Genomic DNA, 17,905 nt, shown 5'->3' on the forward strand with positions numbered 1-17,905 from the left:
CTCATGGGAGCTTTCCGGGAAGCCGGCGCACACATCAACAAGATGACAATTGCGTGTCGTCTGTGAGTGGCAATTGGCGCTATACACACACAGGCTCCCAACACCTTTTAGAGTATGTTTTCAAAATGTCCGTGGACTTTACTGCATGGAATCGACAAGAGAAATCCATTTCACTTTCCATTCTGTAGCTATTGGATATTCCGTAGGTGTATAGCGGAGTTCGAAACCGGTTCAATCTAATCCTATCAATTTCACGGGTTTTCAATTTTCTGTTCTTCAAAACGTAGTAAACAACTGAAAATGTTTTTAAATTTTTCTGAAACCTTAGCTCACAGACACAACGCAATCAAACCCTCAAGCGGAAGGTAATTTTTAACCGCTAATGATTATGGTTTAGTACACCTGTTGACTATGATTTAATTCTCTCATTCTAACCTCCACTAGTAGGATGCAAACGAAAACAGATCGGTTCAAATCCAAAGGTTTTTCCTTACTTCTATAGCAGGGGTCGGTCAACTGGTTTTATCCAGCCCGTAAGAAAATTTAGACCTTCTTCTTGGCGTAACGACCTCTTGGTCATGCCTGCCTGTTAAGGGCTTACGAGACTTGTTTCCCTGTTGTACGTGGATAGTCAGTCCTCTCGTACAGGGGAGGGTCCGGTCTCGGATCGGATTCGAGAACCCACGCCTTCGAGGTGGTGAGCCCCGGCGCTCATGGGCCGATTTTCTAACCGGCGCTACCGCTCGGCTGTCGCGGACCCCCACATATTTTTTTAATCATCTGACTCTTTATAAATTGTTTGCCGAGCCCTGTTTAAAACAATCGTGTTCTATGCTAAACACGATTTCGGACAATAGGGGTTCATTTCGCTTCGATGGAGAAACATCTGTGTTCTTTTCACCAATTCTACCAATCTCTTGAAATACCGTCCATCGTTTCGGTACACTCAGCACAAATTCTGTTACGAACGGACGATATGTTTCGTTTATTTTTTAGGATTTCGCTTAACCGAATTATGGCAGAAATTAAATTTGAAAGAATAGAGGTCGAATATCCCCTTTAAAGTGCGGCGAGATCGCCAGGCGCAGAAAATCGCGACGGTAACATATTTTTTATACTTTACGATAGGGAACCTTCGGAAGAACTTGCGCGCTTAACTGAAATCAACTACGAGAAAGATCGTACATCCAACGCCTTTTAACCTGTCCAACCGCACGTCACGCTGCAGACCGGCTTCTCGTAAGAACCTTCCCTAACTTTGAGAAAATTCCAAAGGCTTCTCTCCGATGTCGGCACGTCACGGCTCGGACGGAACTTTGAGAAATTCAACAAGTTTCACACTAAAGCACCCCAATTCCTCGTCCAAAAGGAGTTAAGGATAACTCGCGGAACACCTCTCCGTTAGCGGCACGTCACGCTGCGGACCGGGTTCTCGGTTTGACCTAACTCGAGATTGAAGTATCATACGTCGATCGCACCGTTGTTGGCACGTCACAACACGGGCCGGACACGTTGATACCAAAATCGACGGACCTCCAAATCCGGCGGAAATTCTCGCGTGACAAACGACGACGCACTCGGTCGGGTCCACCTTCGCGCCCGCTCGGATAACCGCCTGGTTACAACTTCATTCAAATGTTTTCACTGCTTTTTCTGGATTCGATTCATATTGTTTTGTTGTTGATAGTTTTCAGTATGTGCCCAACGAAGTTTTCGTAAATTCTATTCTTGATTAATATCTGCTTACCGGCACCAGTTCACCAACTGGCCATGTCAACGCCAACAAATTCAACAGCCACAGGCCAAGAAAAAACAAATTTTGGTTAGTAAGATAAAACGAAAACATTACACGTAGTAAATATACACCTCAGATGGTTTACCATGTTGAACGCTGGTGCTAACTGGAACCTCAGTGTGCACTGAGACCTAAATAGAAATTGCGAAAATGTAAAATCAAACCGATTGCATCTAGTAGACTATGAAATGTAATTTGCGGCCTTCGAAACAGTCTATAAGTCAATCGCAGTATACGTATTTCATTATTTGAGCATTTGTAGCGATTAGATACAGATGCTAAAATCATACGGAATGAGATTCAAAGATTTCTTCTGTTGTTTCAGGTGTCAGAAGGAGCCTGAAGAGGACGAAAATAATCTTGTTGAGCTTGGGGAAGAAAATGGCATTGAGCTGGACGTAGAAAATGTGATTGAGCTGGAGAAAGAAAATGAACCTGAAGAGGACGAAGATAATGTTGATGAGCTCGGGGAAGAAAATTGCATTGAGTTGGACGTAGAAAATGTGATTGAGCTGGAGAAAGAAATTGAGCCTGAAGACGACGAGGATAATGTTGAAGAGCTCGGGGAAGAAAATGGCATCGAGTTAGACGTGGAAAATGTGATTGAGGTGGAGAAAGAAAATGTGCCTGAAGACGACGAGGATAATGTTGATGAGCTGGAGGAAGGAAATGACGCAAATGAATACAGTATTCGGCCAAGAAAGAAGGACGAAGTGTTGGTAAGTAAAGGAAGAAATAAAACCTTACGTATGGTAAAACTAAATATTAGATGCTAAAACATGTTTCTCTCATGTCCAGGGCTGGCAACCTTCACTCGACGATATTGAAGAAGAAAACGCAATCGAATGCATCTCGATCGAAGAGATCTTCGAAGAAGAACAGGAAAACCAAATTGTTGAATTAAAGAACAGGAATGACGATGAGGGCGTAAGTTCCTCGGTTTTTGGACATTTAACATACTTTCTTTTTTTAAAGGAGCCGAAAGAGGACGGGGATAATGTTGATGATCTGGAGGAAGAAAATGACGCAAATGAATACAGTATTCGGCCAAGAAAGAAGGACGAAGTGTTGGTAAGTACGAGAAGAAATAAAACCTTACGTATGGTAAAACTATATATTAGATGCTAAAGCATGTTTCTCTCATTTCCAGGGCTGGCAACCTTCACTCGACGATATTGAAGAAGAAAACACAATCGAATGCATCTCGATCGAAGAGATCTTCGAAGAAGAACAGGAAAACCAAATTGTTGAGTTAAAGAACAGGAATGACGATGAGGGCGTAAGTTCCTCGGTTTTTGGACATTTAACATACTTTCTTTTTTTAAAGGAGCCGAAAGAGGACGGGGATAATGTTGATGATCTGGAGGAAGAAAATGACGCAAATGAATACAGTATTCGGCCAAGAAAGAAGGACGAAGTGTTGGTAAGTACGAGAAGAAATAAAACCTTACGTATGGTAAAACTATATATTAGATGCTAAAACATGTTTCTCTCATTTCCAGGGCTGGCAACCTTCACTCGACGATATTGAAGAAGAAAACGCAATCGAATGCATCTCGATTGAAGAGATTTTAGAAGAAGAACAGGAAAACGAATTTGCGAACGTACAGAACAGGAATGAGGATGACGGCGTCCATATTACGGTTTTTGGACATTTAACATACTTTCTTTTTTTGTACCTAATTGTAGTTATATTTGTTGTTGTTTTGTTCAATTGTTTTATAAAAATCTAATCATTTTGTAATTTTACCATTCATAAACATATGTTGTTGTGTTGTTTAAAATTTGAATTAAATAAATATATAAATAGCTGCAAAAAAAAGTGTTTTTGTTACCAGTAAACAATATCATTATACTAAAGGAACTACGAAATAACAGGGAGTTTTTTTAGTTTATAATTTTTATTTCTTTTCGTCGAGGTTCTTGGCATGTTCGATCCTTTCCGATTCCTTTTTTTGTATCTTTGGTGTTGCTCGGAATTTATTATCTAAAACACAACATCAATGAATAAATTATTACACACGTTATAACTTAGTCTAGCTAAAAACGATACCGTCCTGGCCAACGGTCGAGGAGCAAAGAGGATGAGTGCTCATGGGAGCTTTCCGGGAAGCCGGCGCACACATCAACAAGATGACAATTGCGTGTCGTCTGTGAGTGGCAATTGGCGCTATACACACACAGGCTCCCAACACCTTTTAGAGTATGTTTTCAAAATGTCCGTGGACTTTACTGCATGGAATCGACAAGAGAAATCCATTTCACTTTCCATTCTGTAGCTATTGGATATTCCGTAGGTGTATAGCGGAGTTCGAAACCGGTTCAATCTAATCCTATCAATTTCACGGGTTTTCAATTTTCTGTTCTTCAAAACGTAGTAAACAACTGAAAATGTTTTTAAATTTTTCTGAAACCTTAGCTCACAGACACAACGCAATCAAACCCTCAAGCGGAAGGTAATTTTTAACCGCTAATGATTATGGTTTAGTACACCTGTTGACTATGATTTAATTCTCTCATTCTAACCTCCACTAGTAGGATGCAAACGAAAACAGATCGGTTCAAATCCAAAGGTTTTTCCTTACTTCTATAGCAGGGGTCGGTCAACTGGTTTTATCCAGCCCGTAAGAAAATTTAGACCTTCTTCTTGGCGTAACGACCTCTTGGTCATGCCTGCCTGTTAAGGGCTTACGAGACTTGTTTCCCTGTTGTACGTGGATAGTCAGTCCTCTCGTACAGGGGAGGGTCCGGTCTCGGATCGGATTCGAGAACCCACGCCTTCGAGGTGGTGAGCCCCGGCGCTCATGGGCCGATTTTCTAACCGGCGCTACCGCTCGGCTGTCGCGGACCCCCACATATTTTTTTAATCATCTGACTCTTTATAAATTGTTTGCCGAGCCCTGTTTAAAACAATCGTGTTCTATGCTAAACACGATTTCGGACAATAGGGGTTCATTTCGCTTCGATGGAGAAACATCTGTGTTCTTTTCACCAATTCTACCAATCTCTTGAAATACCGTCCATCGTTTCGGTACACTCAGCACAAATTCTGTTACGAACGGACGATATGTTTCGTTTATTTTTTAGGATTTCGCTTAACCGAATTATGGCAGAAATTAAATTTGAAAGAATAGAGGTCGAATATCCCCTTTAAAGTGCGGCGAGATCGCCAGGCGCAGAAAATCGCGCCGGAAACATATTTTTTATACTTTACGATAGGGAACCTTCGGAAGAACTTGCGCGCTTAACTGAAATCAACTACGAGAAAGATCGTACATCCAACGCCTTTTAACCTGTCCAACCGCACGTCACGCTGCAGACCGGCTTCTCGTAAGAACCTTCCCTAACTTTGAGAAAATTCCAAAGGCTTCTCTCCGATGTCGGCACGTCACGGCTCGGACGGAACTTTGAGAAATTCAACAAGTTTCACACTAAAGCACCCCAATTCCTCGTCCAAAAGGAGTTAAGGATAACTCGCGGAACACCTCTCCGTTAGCGGCACGTCACGCTGCGGACCGGGTTCTCGGTTTGACCTAACTCGAGATTGAAGTATCATACGTCGATCGCACCGTTGTTGGCACGTCACAACACGGGCCGGACACGTTGATACCAAAATCGACGGACCTCCAAATCCGGCGGAAATTCTCGCGTGACAAACGACGACGCACTCGGTCGGGTCCACCTTCGCGCCCGCTCGGATAACCGCCTGGTTACAACTTCATTCAAATGTTTTCACTGCTTTTTCTGGATTCGATTCATATTGTTTTGTTGTTGATAGTTTTCAGTATGTGCCCAACGAAGTTTTCGTAAATTCTATTCTTGATTAATATCTGCTTACCGGCACCAGTTCACCAACTGGCCATGTCAACGCCAACAAATTCAACAGCCACAGGCCAAGAAAAAACAAATTTTGGTTAGTAAGATAAAACGAAAACATTACACGTAGTAAATATACACCTCAGATGGTTTACCATGTTGAACGCTGGTGCTAACTGGAACCTCAGTGTGCACTGAGACCTAAATAGAAATTGCGAAAATGTAAAATCAAACCGATTGCATCTAGTAGACTATGAAATGTAATTTGCGGCCTTCGAAACAGTCTATAAGTCAATCGCAGTATACGTATTTCATTATTTGAGCATTTGTAGCGATTAGATACAGATGCTAAAATCATACGGAATGAGATTCAAAGATTTCTTCTGTTGTTTCAGGTGTCAGAAGGAGCCTGAAGAGGACGAAAATAATCTTGTTGAGCTTGGGGAAGAAAATGGCGTTGAGCCGGACGTAGAAAATGTGATTGAGCTGGAGAAAGAAAATGAACCTGAAGAGGACGAAGATAATGTTGATGAGCTCGGGGAAGAAAATTGCATTGAGTTGGACGTAGAAAATGTGATTGAGCTGGAGAAAGAAATTGAGCCTGAAGACGACGAGGATAATGTTGAAGAGCTCGGGGAAGAAAATGGCATCGAGTTAGACGTGGAAAATGTGATTGAGGTGGAGAAAGAAAATGTGCCTGAAGACGACGAGGATAATGTTGATGAGCTGGAGGAAGGAAATGACGCAAATGAATACAGTATTCGGCCAAGAAAGAAGGACGAAGTGTTGGTAAGTAAAGGAAGAAATAAAACCTTACGTATGGTAAAACTAAATATTAGATGCTAAAACATGTTTCTCTCATGTCCAGGGCTGGCAACCTTCACTCGACGATATTGAAGAAGAAAACGCAATCGAATGCATCTCGATCGAAGAGATCTTCGAAGAAGAACAGGAAAACCAAATTGTTGAATTAAAGAACAGGAATGACGATGAGGGCGTAAGTTCCTCGGTTTTTGGACATTTAACATACTTTCTTTTTTTAAAGGAGCCGAAAGAGGACGGGGATAATGTTGATGATCTGGAGGAAGAAAATGACGCAAATGAATACAGTATTCGGCCAAGAAAGAAGGACGAAGTGTTGGTAAGTACGAGAAGAAATAAAACCTTACGTATGGTAAAACTATATATTAGATGCTAAAGCATGTTTCTCTCATTTCCAGGACTGGCAACCTTCACTCGACGATATTGAAGAAGAAAACACAATCGAATGCATCTCGATCGAAGAGATCTTCGAAGAAGAACAGGAAAACCAAATTGTTGAATTAAAGAACAGGAATGACGATGAGGGCGTAAGTTCCTCGGTTTTTGGACATTTAACATACTTTCTTTTTTTAAAGGAGCCGAAAGAGGACGGGGATAATGTTGATGATCTGGAGGAAGAAAATGACGCAAATGAATACAGTATTCGGCCAAGAAAGAAGGACGAAGTGTTGGTAAGTACGAGAAGAAATAAAACCTTACGTATGGTAAAACTAAATATTAGATGCTAAAACATGTTTCTCTCATTTCCAGGGCTGGCAACCTTCACTCGACGATATTGAAGAAGAAAACGCAATCGAATGCATCTCGATCGAAGAGATCTTCGAAGAAGAACAGGAAAACCAAATTGTTGAATTACAGAACAGAACGATCGAAGAGATCTTCGAAGAAGAACAGGAAAACCAAATTGTTGAATTACAGAATCGAATGCATCTCGATTGAAGAGATTTTAGAAGAAGAACAGGAAAACGAATTTGCGAACGTACAGAACAGGAATGAGGATGACGGCGTCCATATTACGGTTTTTGGACATTTAACATACTTTCTTTTTTTGTACCTAATTGTAGTTATATTTGTTGTTGTTTTGTTCAATTGTTTTATAAAAATCTAATCATTTTGTAATTTTACCATTCATAAACATATGTTGTTGTGTTGTTTAAAATTTGAATTAAATAAATATATAAATAGCTGCAAAAAAAAGTGTTTTTGTTACCAGTAAACAATATCATTATACTAAAGGAACTACGAAATAACAGGGAGTTTTTTTAGTTTATAATTTTTATTTCTTTTCGTCGAGGTTCTTGGCATGTTCGATCCTTTCCGATTCCTTTTTTTGTATCTTTGGTGTTGCTCGGAATTTATTATCTAAAACACAACATCAATGAATAAATTATTACACACGTTATAACTTAGTCTAGCTAAAAACGATACCGTCCTGGCCAACGGTCGAGGAGCAAAGAGGATGAGTGCTCATGGGAGCTTTCCGGGAAGCCGGCGCACACATCAACAAGATGACAATTGCGTGTCGTCTGTGAGTGGCAATTGGCGCTATACACACACAGGCTCCCAACACCTTTTAGAGTATGTTTTCAAAATGTCCGTGGACTTTACTGCATGGAATCGACAAGAGAAATCCATTTCACTTTCCATTCTGTAGCTATTGGATATTCCGTAGGTGTATAGCGGAGTTCGAAACCGGTTCAATCTAATCCTATCAATTTCACGGGTTTTCAATTTTCTGTTCTTCAAAACGTAGTAAACAACTGAAAATGTTTTTAAATTTTTCTGAAACCTTAGCTCACAGACACAACGCAATCAAACCCTCAAGCGGAAGGTAATTTTTAACCGCTAATGATTATGGTTTAGTACACCTGTTGACTATGATTTAATTCTCTCATTCTAACCTCCACTAGTAGGATGCAAACGAAAACAGATCGGTTCAAATCCAAAGGTTTTTCCTTACTTCTATAGCAGGGGTCGGTCAACTGGTTTTATCCAGCCCGTAAGAAAATTTAGACCTTCTTCTTGGCGTAACGACCTCTTGGTCATGCCTGCCTGTTAAGGGCTTACGAGACTTGTTTCCCTGTTGTACGTGGATAGTCAGTCCTCTCGTACAGGGGAGGGTCCGGTCTCGGATCGGATTCGAGAACCCACGCCTTCGAGGTGGTGAGCCCCGGCGCTCATGGGCCGATTTTCTAACCGGCGCTACCGCTCGGCTGTCGCGGACCCCCACATATTTTTTTAATCATCTGACTCTTTATAAATTGTTTGCCGAGCCCTGTTTAAAACAATCGTGTTCTATGCTAAACACGATTTCGGACAATAGGGGTTCATTTCGCTTCGATGGAGAAACATCTGTGTTCTTTTCACCAATTCTACCAATCTCTTGAAATACCGTCCATCGTTTCGGTACACTCAGCACAAATTCTGTTACGAACGGACGATATGTTTCGTTTATTTTTTAGGATTTCGCTTAACCGAATTATGGCAGAAATTAAATTTGAAAGAATAGAGGTCGAATATCCCCTTTAAAGTGCGGCGAGATCGCCAGGCGCAGAAAATCGCGCCGGAAACATATTTTTTATACTTTACGATAGGGAACCTTCGGAAGAACTTGCGCGCTTAACTGAAATCAACTACGAGAAAGATCGTACATCCAACGCCTTTTAACCTGTCCAACCGCACGTCACGCTGCAGACCGGCTTCTCGTAAGAACCTTCCCTAACTTTGAGAAAATTCCAAAGGCTTCTCTCCGATGTCGGCACGTCACGGCTCGGACGGAACTTTGAGAAATTCAACAAGTTTCACACTAAAGCACCCCAATTCCTCGTCCAAAAGGAGTTAAGGATAACTCGCGGAACACCTCTCCGTTAGCGGCACGTCACGCTGCGGACCGGGTTCTCGGTTTGACCTAACTCGAGATTGAAGTATCATACGTCGATCGCACCGTTGTTGGCACGTCACAACACGGGCCGGACACGTTGATACCAAAATCGACGGACCTCCAAATCCGGCGGAAATTCTCGCGTGACAAACGACGACGCACTCGGTCGGGTCCACCTTCGCGCCCGCTCGGATAACCGCCTGGTTACAACTTCATTCAAATGTTTTCACTGCTTTTTCTGGATTCGATTCATATTGTTTTGTTGTTGATAGTTTTCAGTATGTGCCCAACGAAGTTTTCGTAAATTCTATTCTTGATTAATATCTGCTTACCGGCACCAGTTCACCAACTGGCCATGTCAACGCCAACAAATTCAACAGCCACAGGCCAAGAAAAAACAAATTTTGGTTAGTAAGATAAAACGAAAACATTACACGTAGTAAATATACACCTCAGATGGTTTACCATGTTGAACGCTGGTGCTAACTGGAACCTCAGTGTGCACTGAGACCTAAATAGAAATTGCGAAAATGTAAAATCAAACCGATTGCATCTAGTAGACTATGAAATGTAATTTGCGGCCTTCGAAACAGTCTATAAGTCAATCGCAGTATACGTATTTCATTATTTGAGCATTTGTAGCGATTAGATACAGATGCTAAAATCATACGGAATGAGATTCAAAGATTTCTTCTGTTGTTTCAGGTGTCAGAAGGAGCCTGAAGAGGACGAAAATAATCTTGTTGAGCTTGGGGAAGAAAATGGCATTGAGCTGGACGTAGAAAATGTGATTGAGCTGGAGAAAGAAAATGAACCTGAAGAGGACGAAGATAATGTTGATGAGCTCGGGGAAGAAAATTGCATTGAGTTGGACGTAGAAAATGTGATTGAGCTGGAGAAAGAAATTGAGCCTGAAGACGACGAGGATAATGTTGAAGAGCTCGGGGAAGAAAATGGCATCGAGTTAGACGTGGAAAATGTGATTGAGGTGGAGAAAGAAAATGTGCCTGAAGACGACGAGGATAATGTTGATGAGCTGGAGGAAGGAAATGACGCAAATGAATACAGTATTCGGCCAAGAAAGAAGGACGAAGTGTTGGTAAGTAAAGGAAGAAATAAAACCTTACGTATGGTAAAACTATATATTAGATGCTAAAACATGTTTCTCTCATGTCCAGGGCTGGCAACCTTCACTCGACGATATTGAAGAAGAAAACGCAATCGAATGCATCTCGATCGAAGAGATCTTCGAAGAAGAACAGGAAAACCAAATTGTTGAATTAAAGAACAGGAATGACGATGAGGGCGTAAGTTCCTCGGTTTTTGGACATTTAACATACTTTCTTTTTTTAAAGGAGCCGAAAGAGGACGGGGATAATGTTGATGATCTGGAGGAAGAAAATGACGCAAATGAATACAGTATTCGGCCAAGAAAGAAGGACGAAGTGTTGGTAAGTACGAGAAGAAATAAAACCTTACGTATGGTAAAACTATATATTAGATGCTAAAGCATGTTTCTCTCATTTCCAGGACTGGCAACCTTCACTCGACGATATTGAAGAAGAAAACACAATCGAATGCATCTCGATCGAAGAGATCTTCGAAGAAGAACAGGAAAACCAAATTGTTGAATTAAAGAACAGGAATGACGATGAGGGCGTAAGTTCCTCGGTTTTTGGACATTTAACATACTTTCTTTTTTTAAAGGAGCCGAAAGAGGACGGGGATAATGTTGATGATCTGGAGGAAGAAAATGACGCAAATGAATACAGTATTCGGCCAAGAAAGAAGGACGAAGTGTTGGTAAGTACGAGAAGAAATAAAACCTTACGTATGGTAAAACTAAATATTAGATGCTAAAACATGTTTCTCTCATTTCCAGGGCTGGCAACCTTCACTCGACGATATTGAAGAAGAAAACGCAATCGAATGCATCTCGATCGAAGAGATCTTCGAAGAAGAACAGGAAAACCAAATTGTTGAATTACAGAACAGAACGATCGAAGAGATCTTCGAAGAAGAACAGGAAAACCAAATTGTTGAATTACAGAATCGAATGCATCTCGATTGAAGAGATTTTAGAAGAAGAACAGGAAAACGAATTTGCGAACGTACAGAACAGGAATGAGGATGACGGCGTCCATATTACGGTTTTTGGACATTTAACATACTTTCTTTTTTTGTACCTAATTGTAGTTATATTTGTTGTTGTTTTGTTCAATTGTTTTATAAAAATCTAATCATTTTGTAATTTTACCATTCATAAACATATGTTGTTGTGTTGTTTAAAATTTGAATTAAATAAATATATAAATAGCTGCAAAAAAAAGTGTTTTTGTTACCAGTAAACAATATCATTATACTAAAGGAACTACGAAATAACAGGGAGTTTTTTTAGTTTATAATTTTTATTTCTTTTCGTCGAGGTTCTTGGCATGTTCGATCCTTTCCGATTCCTTTTTTTGTATCTTTGGTGTTGCTCGGAATTTATTATCTAAAACACAACATCAATGAATAAATTATTACACACGTTATAACTTAGTCTAGCTAAAAACGATACCGTCCTGGCCAACGGTCGAGGAGCAAAGAGGATGAGTGCTCATGGGAGCTTTCCGGGAAGCCGGCGCACACATCAACAAGATGACAATTGCGTGTCGTCTGTGAGTGGCAATTGGCGCTATACACACACAGGCTCCCAACACCTTTTAGAGTATGTTTTCAAAATGTCCGTGGACTTTACTGCATGGAATCGACAAGAGAAATCCATTTCACTTTCCATTCTGTAGCTATTGGATATTCCGTAGGTGTATAGCGGAGTTCGAAACCGGTTCAATCTAATCCTATCAATTTCACGGGTTTTCAATTTTCTGTTCTTCAAAACGTAGTAAACAACTGAAAATGTTTTTAAATTTTTCTGAAACCTTAGCTCACAGACACAACGCAATCAAACCCTCAAGCGGAAGGTAATTTTTAACCGCTAATGATTATGGTTTAGTACACCTGTTGACTATGATTTAATTCTCTCATTCTAACCTCCACTAGTAGGATGCAAACGAAAACAGATCGGTTCAAATCCAAAGGTTTTTCCTTACTTCTATAGCAGGGGTCGGTCAACTGGTTTTATCCAGCCCGTAAGAAAATTTAGACCTTCTTCTTGGCGTAACGACCTCTTGGTCATGCCTGCCTGTTAAGGGCTTACGAGACTTGTTTCCCTGTTGTACGTGGATAGTCAGTCCTCTCGTACAGGGGAGGGTCCGGTCTCGGATCGGATTCGAGAACCCACGCCTTCGAGGTGGTGAGCCCCGGCGCTCATGGGCCGATTTTCTAACCGGCGCTACCGCTCGGCTGTCGCGGACCCCCACATATTTTTTTAATCATCTGACTCTTTATAAATTGTTTGCCGAGCCCTGTTTAAAACAATCGTGTTCTATGCTAAACACGATTTCGGACAATAGGGGTTCATTTCGCTTCGATGGAGAAACATCTGTGTTCTTTTCACCAATTCTACCAATCTCTTGAAATACCGTCCATCGTTTCGGTACACTCAGCACAAATTCTGTTACGAACGGACGATATGTTTCGTTTATTTTTTAGGATTTCGCTTAACCGAATTATGGCAGAAATTAAATTTGAAAGAATAGAGGTCGAATATCCCCTTTAAAGTGCGGCGAGATCGCCAGGCGCAGAAAATCGCGCCGGAAACATATTTTTTATACTTTACGATAGGGAACCTTCGGAAGAACTTGCGCGCTTAACTGAAATCAACTACGAGAAAGATCGTACATCCAACGCCTTTTAACCTGTCCAACCGCACGTCACGCTGCAGACCGGCTTCTCGTAAGAACCTTCCCTAACTTTGAGAAAATTCCAAAGGCTTCTCTCCGATGTCGGCACGTCACGGCTCGGACGGAACTTTGAGAAATTCAACAAGTTTCACACTAAAGCACCCCAATTCCTCGTCCAAAAGGAGTTAAGGATAACTCGCGGAACACCTCTCCGTTAGCGGCACGTCACGCTGCGGACCGGGTTCTCGGTTTGACCTAACTCGAGATTGAAGTATCATACGTCGATCGCACCGTTGTTGGCACGTCACAACACGGGCCGGACACGTTGATACCAAAATCGACGGACCTCCAAATCCGGCGGAAATTCTCGCGTGACAAACGACGACGCACTCGGTCGGGTCCACCTTCGCGCCCGCTCGGATAACCGCCTGGTTACAACTTCATTCAAATGTTTTCACTGCTTTTTCTGGATTCGATTCATATTGTTTTGTTGTTGATAGTTTTCAGTATGTGCCCAACGAAGTTTTCGTAAATTCTATTCTTGATTAATATCTGCTTACCGGCACCAGTTCACCAACTGGCCATGTCAACGCCAACAAATTCAACAGCCACAGGCCAAGAAAAAACAAATTTTGGTTAGTAAGATAAAACGAAAACATTACACGTAGTAAATATACACCTCAGATGGTTTACCATGTTGAACGCTGGTGCTAACTGGAACCTCAGTGTGCACTGAGACCTAAATAGAAATTGCGAAAATGTAAAATCAAACCGATTGCATCTAGTAGACTATGAAATGTAATTTGCGGCCTTCGAAACAGTCTATAAGTCAATCGCAGTATACGTATTTCATTATTTGAGCATTTGTAGCGATTAGATACAGATGCTAAAATCATACGGAATGAGATTCAAAGATTTCTTCTGTTGTTTCAGGTGTCAGAAGGAGCCTGAAGAGGACGAAAATAATCTTGTTGAGCTTGGGGAAGAAAATGGCATTGAGCTGGACGTAGAAAATGTGATTGAGCTGGAGAAAGAAAATGAACCTGAAGAGGACGAAGATAATGTTGATGAGCTCGGGGAAGAAAATTGCATTGAGTTGGACGTAGAAAATGTGATTGAGCTGGAGAAAGAAATTGAGCCTGAAGACGACGAGGATAATGTTGAAGAGCTCGGGGAAGAAAATGGCATCGAGTTAGACGTGGAAAATGTGATTGAGGTGGAGAAAGAAAATGTGCCTGAAGACGACGAGGATAATGTTGATGAGCTGGAGGAAGGAAATGACGCAAATGAATACAGTATTCGGCCAAGAAAGAAGGACGAAGTGTTGGTAAGTAAAGGAAGAAATAAAACCTTACGTATGGTAAAACTAAATATTAGATGCTAAAACATGTTTCTCTCATGTCCAGGGCTGGCAACCTTCACTCGACGATATTGAAGAAGAAAACGCAATCGAATGCATCTCGATCGAAGAGATCTTCGAAGAAGAACAGGAAAACCAAATTGTTGAATTAAAGAACAGGAATGACGATGAGGGCGTAAGTTCCTCGGTTTTTGGACATTTAACATACTTTCTTTTTTTAAAGGAGCCGAAAGAGGACGGGGATAATGTTGATGATCTGGAGGGAGAAAATGACGCAAATGAATACAGTATTCGGCCAAGAAAGAAGGACGAAGTGTTGGTAAGTACGAGAAGAAATAAAACCTTACGTATGGTAAAACTATATATTAGATGCTAAAACATGTTTCTCTCATTTCCAGGGCTGGCAACCTTCACTCGACGATATTGAAGAAGAAAACGCAATCGAATGCATCTCGATCGAAGAGATCTTCGAAGAAGAACAGGAAAACCAAATTGTTGAATTAAAGAACAGAAATGACGATGGGGACGTAAATTCCTCGGTTTTTGGACATTTAACATACTTTCTTTTTTTAAAGGAGTCGAAAGAGGACGAGGATAATATTGATGAGCTGGAGGAAGAAAATGACGCTAATGAATACAGTATTCGGTCAAGAAAGAAGGACGAAGTGTTGGTAAGTACGAGAAGAAATAAAACCTTACGTATGGTAAAACTATATATTAGATGCTAAAGCATGTTTCTCTCATTTCCAGGGCTGGCAACCTTCACTCGACGATATTGAAGAAGAAAACGCAATCGAATGCATCTCGATCGAAGAGATCTTCGAAGAAGAACAGGAAAACCAAATTGTTGAATTAAAGAACAGGAATGACGATGAGGGCGTAAGTTCCTCGGTTTTTGGACATTTAACATACTTTCTTTTTTTAAAGGAGCCGAAAGAGGACGGGGATAATGTTGATGATCTGGAGGAAGAAAATGACGCAAATGAATACAGTATTCGGCCAAGAAAGAAGGACGAAGTGTTGGTAAGTACGAGAAGAAATAAAACCTTACGTATGGTAAAACTATATATTAGATGCTAAAGCATGTTTCTCTCATTTCCAGGGCTGGCAACCTTCACTCGACGATATTGAAGAAGAAAACGCAATCGAATGCATCTCGATCGAAGAGATCTTCGAAGAAGAACAGGAAAACCAAATTGTTGAATTACAGAACAGGAATGACGATGGGGGCATAAATTCCTCGGTTTTTGGACATTTAACATATTTTCTTTGATAAGCTGGAGGAAGAAAATGACGCTAATGAATACAGTATTCGGTCAAGAAAGAAGGACGAAGTGTTGGTAAGTACGAGAAGAAATAAAACCTTACGTATGGTAAAACTATATATTAGATGCTAAAGCATGTTTCTCTCATTTCCAGGGCTGGCAACCTTCACTCGACGATATTGAAGAAGAAAACGCAATCGAATGCATCTCGATCGAAGAGATCTTCGAAGAAGAACAGGAAAACCAAATTGTTGAATTAAAGAACAGGAATGACGATGAGGGCGTAAGTTCCTCGGTTTTTGGACATTTAACATACTTTCTTTTTTTAAAGGAGCCGAAAGAGGACGGGGATAATGTTGATGATCTGGAGGAAGAAAATGACGCAAATGAATACAGTATTCGGCCAAGAAAGAAGGACGAAGTGTTGGTAAGTACGAGAAGAAATAAAACCTTACGTATGGTAAAACTATATATTAGATGCTAAAGCATGTTTCTCTCATTTCCAGGGCTGGCAACCTTCACTCGACGATATTGAAGAAGAAAACGCAATCGAATGCATCTCGATCGAAGAGATCTTCGAAGAAGAACAGGAAAACCAAATTGTTGAATTACAGAACAGGAATGATGATGGGGGCATAAATTCCTCGGTTTTTGGACATTTAACATATTTTCTTTGATAAGCTGGAGGAAGAAAATGACGCAAATGAATACAGTATTCGGTCAAGAAAAAAGGAAGAAGTGTTGGTAAGTACGAGAAGAAATAAAACCTTACGTATGGTAAAACTAAATATTAGATGTTAAAACATGTTTCTCTCATTTCCAGGGCTGGCAACCTTCTCTCGACAATATTGAAGAAGAAAACGCAATCGAATGCATCTCGATTGAAGAGATTTTAGAAGAAGAACAGGAAAACGAATTTGCGAACGTACAGAACAGGAATGAGGATGACGGCGTCCATATTACGGTTTTTGGACATTTAACATACTTTCTTTTTTTGTACCTAATTGTAGTTATATTTGTTGTTGTTTTGTTCAATTGTTTTATAAAAATCTAATCATTTTGTAATTTTACCATTCATAAACATATGTTGTTGTGTTGTTTAAAATTTGAATTAAATAAATATATAAATAGCTGCAAAAAAAAGTGTTTTTGTTACCAGTAAACAATATCATTATACTAAAGGAACTACGAAATAACAGGGAGTTATTTTAGTTTATAATTTTTATTTCTTTTCGTCGAGGTTCTTGGCATGTTCGATCCTATCCGATTCCTTTTTTTGTATCTTTGGTGTTGCTCGGAATTTATTATCTAAAACACAACATCAATGAATAAATTATTACACACGTTATAACTTAGTCTAGCTAAAAACGATACCGTCCTGGCCAACGGTCGAGGAGCAAAGAGGATGAGTGCTCATGGGAGCTTTCCGGGAAGCCGGCGCACACATCAACAAGATGACAATTGCGTGTCGTCTGTGAGTGGCAATTGGCGCTATACACACACAGGCTCCCAACACCTTTTAGAGTATGTTTTCAAAATGTCCGTGGACTTTACTGCATGGAATCGACAAGAGAAATCCATTTCACTTTCCATTCTGTAGCTATTGGATATTCCGTAGGTGTATAGCGGAGTTCGAAACCGGTTCAATCTAATCCTGCCTACACCCGATCCACGCGTGCCGGGGTTTCTTTCGCCGCTTTCGCGACACACTGCTCCTGATGTGTGTAGAGAGGTGCGTCCTGCCAGCAGATGCTTGATGTGCTGATGTTCCTATAAGTCAGTTACACGGCCAATATCGTCGCCCTGCTGAAGAGCCCCTCAACGTGGATCCAATCGTTGGACGATCTGTTCGCGTCACGGCTCAAGTTTGACACGCACGATACCGTGTTCAACCGGCACTACATCACGCACGCCACGGAGCGGACTGGTAGAGCGCTGTACGAGCAGAAAATCCGCATACCGGGCGGACGGGACACCTTCATCCCGCTCGAGAAGGGTGACGCCTCGATGAAGATGGCATTCAGTATCGGGAGAACCCAAAGCTGTACACCAAAAGCCCACATGCTCCGATGGTGGTCCACTGGCGAGTTCGTGCTGCTCGGCAGAAACAATTGAGGGTATTACAATTGGGAGGGCGGAAACGACCAACTTCTCGACGCTGGCCCATACAAAAGGTAAACA

At 41.1% G+C, this 17,905-nt stretch overlaps 3 protein-coding genes across 3 annotated transcripts; all 3 read left to right on the forward strand.

Moving 5' to 3' along the window:
* Positions 1-2,088: 2,088 nt before the first annotated feature.
* On the forward strand, positions 2,089-7,372 carry LOC131284718 (probable serine/threonine-protein kinase kinX). Its single transcript, XM_058313580.1, has 12 exons — positions 2,089-2,514; positions 2,594-2,722; positions 2,771-2,866; positions 2,946-3,074; positions 3,123-3,218; positions 3,298-3,470; positions 6,007-6,400; positions 6,480-6,608; positions 6,657-6,752; positions 6,832-6,960; positions 7,009-7,104; positions 7,184-7,372. Exons 1-12 carry the CDS (start codon positions 2,089-2,091, stop codon positions 7,370-7,372), a joined length of 2,082 nt encoding a protein of 693 aa, XP_058169563.1.
* A 2,615-nt stretch (positions 7,373-9,987) lies between these two features.
* LOC131284719 (uncharacterized) lies at positions 9,988-11,385 on the forward strand. Its single transcript, XM_058313581.1, has 6 exons — positions 9,988-10,413; positions 10,493-10,621; positions 10,670-10,765; positions 10,845-10,973; positions 11,022-11,117; positions 11,197-11,385. Exons 1-6 carry the CDS (start codon positions 9,988-9,990, stop codon positions 11,383-11,385), a joined length of 1,065 nt encoding a protein of 354 aa, XP_058169564.1.
* A 2,615-nt stretch (positions 11,386-14,000) lies between these two features.
* On the forward strand, positions 14,001-17,839 carry LOC131284720 (probable serine/threonine-protein kinase kinX). Its single transcript, XM_058313582.1, has 13 exons — positions 14,001-14,426; positions 14,506-14,634; positions 14,683-14,778; positions 14,858-14,986; positions 15,035-15,130; positions 15,210-15,338; positions 15,387-15,482; positions 15,562-15,657; positions 15,737-15,799; positions 15,879-16,007; positions 16,056-16,151; positions 16,231-16,371; positions 17,537-17,839. The coding sequence occupies exons 1-13, from the start codon at positions 14,001-14,003 to the stop codon at positions 17,837-17,839; spliced, it is 1,929 nt and encodes a 642-aa protein (XP_058169565.1).
* Positions 17,840-17,905: the final 66 nt, after the last annotated feature.

Source organism: Anopheles ziemanni, chromosome 3 (genome assembly GCF_943734765.1).
Source record: "Anopheles ziemanni chromosome 3, idAnoZiCoDA_A2_x.2, whole genome shotgun sequence".
In the NCBI taxonomy this organism is placed as follows: domain Eukaryota; kingdom Metazoa; phylum Arthropoda; class Insecta; order Diptera; family Culicidae; genus Anopheles; species Anopheles ziemanni.

What these genes read in the sequence shown, in the direction of transcription:
- LOC131284719 (XM_058313581.1), top strand. Translation starts at nt 9,988, where the DNA reads ATGAGATTCAAAGATTTCTTCTGTTGTTTCAGGTGTCAGAAGGAGCCT. An exon ending in ACAGGAATGACGATGAGGGC is followed by an intron (nt 10,622 to 10,669) that starts GTAAGTTCCTCG and finishes CTTTTTTTAAAG; the next exon opens with GAGCCGAAAGAGGACGGGGA. An exon ending in ACAGGAATGACGATGAGGGC is followed by an intron (nt 10,974 to 11,021) that starts GTAAGTTCCTCG and finishes CTTTTTTTAAAG; the next exon opens with GAGCCGAAAGAGGACGGGGA.
- LOC131284718 (XM_058313580.1), top strand. Translation starts at nt 2,089, where the DNA reads ATGAGATTCAAAGATTTCTTCTGTTGTTTCAGGTGTCAGAAGGAGCCT. An exon ending in GAAAGAAGGACGAAGTGTTG is followed by an intron (nt 3,219 to 3,297) that starts GTAAGTACGAGA and finishes TCTCATTTCCAG; the next exon opens with GGCTGGCAACCTTCACTCGA. An exon ending in GAAAGAAGGACGAAGTGTTG is followed by an intron (nt 6,401 to 6,479) that starts GTAAGTAAAGGA and finishes TCTCATGTCCAG; the next exon opens with GGCTGGCAACCTTCACTCGA.
- LOC131284720 (XM_058313582.1), top strand. Translation starts at nt 14,001, where the DNA reads ATGAGATTCAAAGATTTCTTCTGTTGTTTCAGGTGTCAGAAGGAGCCT. An exon ending in GAAAGAAGGACGAAGTGTTG is followed by an intron (nt 14,427 to 14,505) that starts GTAAGTAAAGGA and finishes TCTCATGTCCAG; the next exon opens with GGCTGGCAACCTTCACTCGA. An exon ending in AAGAACAGGAAAACCAAATT is followed by an intron (nt 15,658 to 15,736) that starts GTTGAATTACAG and finishes TTCTTTGATAAG; the next exon opens with CTGGAGGAAGAAAATGACGC.